The sequence below is a fragment of the Mandrillus leucophaeus genome, unplaced genomic scaffold, assembly GCF_000951045.1.
Source record: "Mandrillus leucophaeus isolate KB7577 unplaced genomic scaffold, Mleu.le_1.0 Scaffold415, whole genome shotgun sequence".
NCBI classification, from domain to species: Eukaryota; Metazoa; Chordata; class Mammalia; order Primates; family Cercopithecidae; genus Mandrillus; species Mandrillus leucophaeus.
In genome coordinates, this window is record NW_012104421.1 from 1,665,908 (window position 1) to 1,673,483 (window position 7,576).

The window sequence follows — 7,576 nt, forward strand, 5'->3', positions numbered from 1 at the left end:
GGGCGACAGAGCGAGACTCCGTTTCAAAAAAAAAAAAAAAAAAAAAGCCTCTAGAAGAACTGAAAATATGTAATTTACAAAAATCAAACAGATTGAGGAGAATAGAAGATGGCCAATGTATCTATCCCAAATTTCCCTTGGCCTACAGTGGGAATGATGAAACAGAGATACTGGCTAAAGTTGATAAAACATAGAAATAAAACAGAGTTATTTACAGTGAGTGGGTTATTAGGAGGGATCAATAACCTTAACAGAAGTGGAAAAAGTAGGGAAGGGGCTTTTACTTTCCATACTTTTCATTAAAAGGGTATTACTTTTTAATACCTTCTCCGTTGTTTTATGCTAACTCCAGCATTCCTTACTAATTCAAAAATTAAAAATTATAAAGTTAAACCACCTTCAAAGGCTCCCTTGAGTTCAAAAGGCATTTTGTACGTAAGATTCCCCTGCTCTTCCACTACTACCCGCCATCCCTCCCACTACTCCAAAGACCACCCCTCCACCACCTAGGCAGAATTAAGCTGTCCCTCCAGTTTTGCACTGTGCCCATCTGCAGACTTTGCACTCGCCTACAGATCGCTTCCGGCACTCTTCCATTATTTACTGTCTGCCTCTGCCACTAGGCTGGCAGCAACTGGGAGTAGGAACTTTGGAGTCAATGCCTGGCACAGACTAACCGCTCAACCAATTCTGATTAATCAACCTCCGGAGTATACAAAAGGGCGAGGCCCCCGGGGTCCCCCGGCTCAGGCTCCCTCGCCCCGACAGCCCCGGCCTCCTTACACTCCGAGATGCGTGTGCGACACGATCTTTCCGCAGGCAATGGTTGCCGGGCCTGGCTCGAAGCCGAGTGCCTGCAGATACATCCAGAGATGCTCCTTCTCGAAAGCGGTGATCGAAGCCGAGCTCATCCTCGCGGTAGGCACGGCAGCTGCGAAGAAAGAAAGCGCAAACCCAGGGGACTCGGAGGGCCCTCAAGATCCCTCCCTACGGTCAGCCTGAGGTCGCGGCGGTCCTTCCATTGCCAAAGTCTGCTCCTTTCTCGCCCCGAGCCATTTCGCCTCAAAGGGACTTACAGCCTCCGGGAAACTGAGCTTCTAACGGTAGTGCGGCCACAACTGCCTCAGCAAAGCCACCACAAACCGAGACTCCCGCCCTTAAGGAAGAGCAGTATGCGCCTGCGCCGCCAGTCTTCCGAAGGAGGAGGGACTTCCCGGAAGGACTATATCTCCCGCCATGCCATGCGCCCTTCTCTCCTCCCTTCCGGTCATGCCCAGCCAAGAAACTACAAGACCCACGCGGCATTGCGCGGCCAGCGAATTGTTCTGCGCTTGCGTAACGGCTATCTTTCCCAGATCCTCGGGTCTTCGGGTTTTTCTGATTGTTGGTGCGTGGGGTCCATTTGCTTGTGTATGCTAGTTGTTACGTCACATAAAAGCCATAAATGGAGCACTGTGCCTCGGTGTAGAGAGAAGAAGCATTGGTTCCATCCTCCGCTATGCTCCTTGTGACTCTGATTAAGTCACGTCATCTCTGAGCCTCATTTCTGTCATTAGCGAAATCTATGCCCTCAAATGCTAGATGCTCCTTTGTCTGCTTTAAATGAAATCTGGCTCTCTACTCCCCCTGCCTGCAGTCTTTTTTTTTTTTTTTTTTTTTTGAGACGGAGTTTCGCTCTTGTTGCTCAAGTTGGGGTGTAGTGACGAGATTTCGGCTCACTGCAACCTCCGCCTCCCGGGTTCAAGCATTTGTCCTGCCTCAACCTCCAGAGTAGCTGGGATTAACAGGCGTCCACCACCACGCCCGGCTAATTTTTTGTATTTTTAATGGTCTCTGAAAGCACAATAGAGACAGTTTCACCATGTTGACCAGGCTGGTGTCGAACTCCTAACATCAGGTTATCCGCCGTCCTCGGCCTCCCAAAGTGTTGGGATTACAGGCGTGAGCCACTGCGCGCGGCCGCCTGCAGTTCTCTTAACTGACGGCTGTTGCCTACCACAAACCCCATAGACAACAGGGCCTCGAAATGGATTGGGTAACCCGCTTTTAAGTCTCATTGCTACCTCTGGCAATTATTGCCTCCTGCCTCACTAAAACCACCTTAATAAAAAGAGGCCAGGCACGGTGGCTCAAGCCTATAATCCCAGCACTTTGGGAGGCCAAGGTGGGTGGATCACCTGAGGCGGGGAGTTCAAGACCAGTCTTACCAACATGGAGAAACCCGGTCTCTACTAAAAATACAAAATTAGCCGGGCGTGGTAGCGCATGACTGTAATCCCAGCTCAGCTACTCGGTAGGCTGAGGCAGAAGAATCGCTTGAACCCAGGAGGCAGACGTTGCATTGAGCCAAGATCCTGCCACTGCACTTCAGCCTGGGCGACAAAGTGAGACTCTGTCTCAAAAAAAAAAAAAAGAGAGGAGAGAGAGAGAGAGAGAGAGAACCCACCAAGTTGCCCAGGCTGGGCTCGAACTCCTGGGCTCAAGCGATCTGTCCACCTTGGCCTCCCAAGGAATGAGCCACCGCGCCCAGCCTAAAACCACTTTTTGAAGTTTATGCATAGCTTTTCACTGTGGAGGTCATTGTAAGATCTCTGATTCCATTCTGGTGGTGCAGCCTGTGGTCCAGTTGCGCAGGAGGCTGAGGTGGGAAAATCATGTGGGCCCTGGGAAGCTGAGGCTGCAGTGAGCTGTGATTGCACGATTGCACTTCATTCAGCCTAGTGACAGAGCAAGACCCTTCTCCAAGCAAAAGAACAGCAACAAAAAAAATCTCTGACTCCTGTCAACAAAGAGTCAAACTCTGTAAAATTGTTACCGGTAAAAACAGAGTCTTGATCCAGACCCAAAGAGAAGGTTCTTGGATCTTGTGCGGGAAATAATTTGAGGTGAATCACAGAGCACCATGAAGGAAGGAAGTTTATTGGAAACTACTCCGTTGAAGAGCGGAGCAACCTCAGAAAGGAGGCGGAGGAACACACGGTCCTTTGTTACTGTCTCTACTTATGAGAAACTATAAAGAGCTGTAATTAAACTTGGAATGCGCAGATGTGCTCACTAAAGGTGGGGCTATTGTGCTTTCAGAGACCATTAATCTTTCAACCTATGCTTGCTCATTGACATCATCTTTAAGTAAAGTGGGCTGCTCTTTAGAGCATCTGGACATTCTGCAGGCTTGGTGGGAGATGTCCTGTATGGCCATAAATATTCTGTTATTATAATTGGTGGCAAGCTTAGAATGTGGCTGTTTTTAGACCATAAGCATTAATTTTATAGGAGCCTTGTAAGTGCCTAGCTAGTTTAAGATGGAGTCACTTGAGTCATGTTTTATTAAACCAGAGGCCTGGAAAGCAGGGGTTCCTCTAACAAAATATTTAAAGAAGTTTATTCTGAGCCAAATATGAGTGACCATGGCCTGAGGCACAGTCTCAAGAGTTCCTGAGAACATGTGCCCCAGATGGTGGGGCTATAGCTTGGTTTTAGGGAGACATAAGACATCGATCAATACATGTAAGGTATACATTGGTTCTGTACAGAAAGGTGAGGCAACTCAAAGTGGAGGGTTCAGGTCATAGGTGGACTCAAAGATTTTCTGATTGGGGCGGGCATGGTGCCTTACGCCTGTAATCCCAACACTTTGGGAGGCCGAGGCACTTGAAGTCAGGAGTTTGAGACCAGCTTGGTTAACATGGTGAAACCCCGTCTCTACTAAAAATACAAACATTAGCCAGGCATGGTGGTGCGCACCTGTAATCCCAACTACTCAGGAGGCTGAGGCAGGAGAATCACTTAAACTCAAGAGGCCGAGGTTGCAGGGACCTGAGATCGCACCACTGAATTCCAGCCTGGGCGATTCGGTGAGACTGTCTCAAAACAAAAAAAACAACAAAAAAAAGATTTTCTGATTGCTATTGGTTGAAAGAGTCAAGTTACTATCTAAAGACCTAGAATCTATAGAAAAGTGTCTATCAAGATAAGTGGTTGTGGACACCAGGGTTAGTATGAAGTCTCATAGGTGGCCACCCAAAAGTACTAGAAGCTGGGTGTAGTGGCTCATACCTGTAATCCCAACACTTTGGGAGGCTGAAGCTGTGGATTGTTTCAGCCCAGGAGGCAGAGGTTGCAGTGAGCCCACATCATGCCACTGCATGCCAGTCTGGGCAACAGTGCAAGACCCTGTCTCAAAAAAAAAAAAAATTTATGCTAGACACAGTGGCTCGCACCTGTAATCCAGCATTTTGAGGGGCCAAGGTGGGCAGATCACCTGAGGTCAGGAGTTCAAGACTGGCCTGGCCAACACGGTGAAACCCAATCTCTACTATAAAGACAAAAATTAGCCAGGCATGGTGGCAGACGCCTGTGGTCCCAGCTACTTGGGAGGCTGAGGCAGGAGAATTGCTTGAACCCGGGACGCAGAGGTTGCAGTGAGCTGAGATCACATGCCATGCCACTGTACTCCAGCGTGGGTGACAGAGCAAGTATTGGATTCTCAGTTAATCTCTTCAGGATGGGGATGGCCTGCCAGGGGAAAGATCTACTTATTTCAATAGAGATTCTATTTATGTATTTATTTATTTATGAGATGGAGTCTCACTCTATCACCCAGGCTGAAGTGCAGTGGTGCCATCTCGGCTCAGTGCAACCTCTGCCTCCTGGGTTCACGTAATTCTCCTGCCTCGGCCTCCCAAGTAGCTGGGATTATAGGTATGCGCCACCATGCCCAGCTAATTTTTGTATTTTTAATAGAGAAAGGGTTTCACTGTGTTGACCAGGCTGGTCTGGAACTCCAGACCTCAGGTGATCTGCCCGCCTCAGACTCCCAAAGTGCTGGGATTACAGGTGTGAGCCACCGGCCAGCTTCTTTACAGATGTAGATTTCCCCCCATAAGTGACGGTTTTGAAGGACCACTTCAAAATATAACAAAGAAACATATTTTGGGAAAAAATATTTTAATTTCCTTCTTTATCTGTCAATGTTATGCCAGTCAAGTTGGAAAGTAAGCTGGGTTTTATAGGCTTAAACAAAACCCATCTGATGAGATTTTTATGACTTGTAGGACATGACTCCCCAAGTTCTATAGATAGGAATTTGGACAAGAAAGAAAAAAGGTCAGAGTTTAGTCCTTACTCACTAGGCCTCATTCTAAGATTTGGCAGCTAGGCGCAGTGGCTCATGCCTGTAATTCCAGCACTTTGGGAGTCCAAGGCAGGAGGATTACTTGAGACCAGGAATTCCAGGCTAGCCTGGTATTCTCTTGCCTCAGCCTCCTGAGTAGCTGGGATTACAGGCATCCGCCACCACACCTGACAAATTTTTGTATTTTTAGTAGAGACAGGGTTTCACCATGTTGGCCAGGCTGGTCTGGGGCTCCTGACCTCAAGTGATCTGCCCGCCTTGGCCTCCCAAAGTGTTGGAGTTACAGACGTGAGCCACCATGCCCTGCCCAATCTTTTCAAGGTTTTTTGTTATAGAGAGAAGGTCTCACTATATTGCCCAGGCTGGTCTGGAACTCCTGGGCTCAAGTGATCCTCCCACCTTGGCCTCCCAAAGTGCTGAGATCACAAGTGTGAGCCACTGCCTCCAGATTGCTTCTACAATTTACTCCCTTAATTAATACTTTTTTTTTTTTTTTTGAGATGTAGTCTCGCTCTGCCACCCAGACCAGAGCGCAGTGGCATGATCTTGGCTCACTGCAACCTCTGCTTCCTGGGTTCAAGCGATTCTTCTGCCTCAGCCTCCTGAGTAGCTGGGATTACAGGCCTGTGCCACTACAACTCAGCTAATTTTTTTTTTTTTTGTATTTTTAGTAGAGACGGGGTTTAACCATGTTGGCCAGGCTGGAAACTCCTGACCTCAAGTGATCCACCCACCTTGGCCTCCCAAAGTGCTGGGATTATAGGCAACTAATACTTAATGTTGCTTTGTGCCAGGCACTGCTCTAAGCTTTTCATAAATGTTAACTGTTTAATCTTCATAGCAAACCTAACACTATTCCTGTTTTACTGATGAAAAAAAATGAGGCATAGAGAAATTAAGTAACTTGCTCAAGGTCACACAGATAGTGGCAGAGTCAGATTAGAAACCAGAGTCTGAGCTCTTACCCATCATGCTATGCTTCCTCCCAGTTGACCTGCTTTTAGTCACATGCCCACCACTAGGCTAAGGGAAAGCAAAAACCTTGACCACTATACCCACTGAGACCTTCAAAATAAGCATGAATGAATCATGGGAGACCAAAAGACAACAAATGTTCACTATACCAGAGGGAAAAAAAATCATGAAGTCAAGATTATACAGCCCAATTTTTATTGTAAGTATTTCAGCAATTAAACTTTAAATAATTATATTAAATGATATATGACACAGAACTAGGATCTCTTACAAAAGTTTAGATGAGTGTCATTGCAATTAAGACCAATATAGCCAAAAAACTAGATTAACACTCTTCAAAGTCACGGGAATAAAAACAGGAAGTTTAATGTAATGCAAATTGCGTATTCAACCTAAAGGGGTATTTTATTGTTGTTAGTTATTCAACATTTTGCCCTGAGAGGACAGGGTCATTAGCATGTGAATGATTTGATCCGTTCTCCTCTTCCAAAGCTATAATATCTGGAATCTCATCAGTCTCAGATGTCAAGTCTATGGTGGTGAAATCAAGCACCTGTAAAAGAAGAATCTTGGATATTGAAACAAACACTGATGAAGCAGAGTTGTCAGGTCCATCTGAGCTCATGGAGACTTTAGTGCATGTAGGTGAACCTTGCTTTGTCCATAGCTGTGTTTTTGAAAAGATGTTTGTGGTCTTATTCCTGCAATTCCCTCATACTATAAAAGCACTAAGGAAAACTTTTAAAAAGGAAACTAACTAGTGGTGGAACCTAGTCAATGACGGCTTTTTTAAAATACCAGATATATAGCATTTCTTGTTATTTCTCGTTATTCTCATTATTCAACTATTAATCTATTACTTTCTTAAAATCCATAATACTTTTCCATAAGCAAGTGTCTAGGGAAATGTCTAGCAACTGAGGAAACAAAAGGTCTTTTTATGGTTGAAACAGCCATCACAAAACCCCACCTCTTCCCTACACAGGAAAGCCTTTAGGGACAAGAAACTCTATCAAATTTTATTTTATGTACAATTTTGATAAGCTAGGTAATGTTTCTTAGCAAACAACAGATTAAAACAAGAAAATTAAGGCCGGCCGTAGTGGCTCACGCCTGTAATCCCAGCACTTTGGGAGGCCGAGGTGGGCGGATCATGAGGTCAGGAGATCAAGACCATTCTGGCTAACACAGTGGAACGCTGTCTCTACGAAAAATACAAAAAATTAGCTGGGCGTGGTGGCATGCACCTGTAGTCCCAGCTACTCAGGAGGCTGAGGCAGGAGAATCACTTGAACCTGGGAGCAGTGAGCCAAGATCGTGCCATTGCACTCCAGCCTGGGCGACAGAGTGAGACTCTCTCAAAAAAAAAAAAAGAAAAGAAAAGAAAAGAAAAATTAACAACATATAACATATTACTAAAGGCTAGAATCTTGATAGTGGAGGGAAAAAACGCAGCTGATTACCTAA

At 45.9% G+C, this 7,576-nt stretch overlaps 1 protein-coding gene across 1 annotated transcript in view; it reads right to left on the minus strand.

Moving 5' to 3' along the window:
- The window catches only part of HAUS6 (HAUS augmin-like complex, subunit 6), a 58,291-nt gene extending 56,921 nt beyond the window's left edge, over nucleotides 1–1,370 (minus strand). Inside the window, exon 1 of the mRNA XM_011992667.1 lies at nucleotides 784–1,370. Within this exon, the coding sequence (XP_011848057.1) occupies nucleotides 784–911 (128 nt within the window). The 5' untranslated portion in view covers nucleotides 912–1,370. The remainder of the gene's footprint in view (nucleotides 1–783) is intronic.
- Between the last annotated feature and the right edge of the window lie 6,206 nt (nucleotides 1,371–7,576).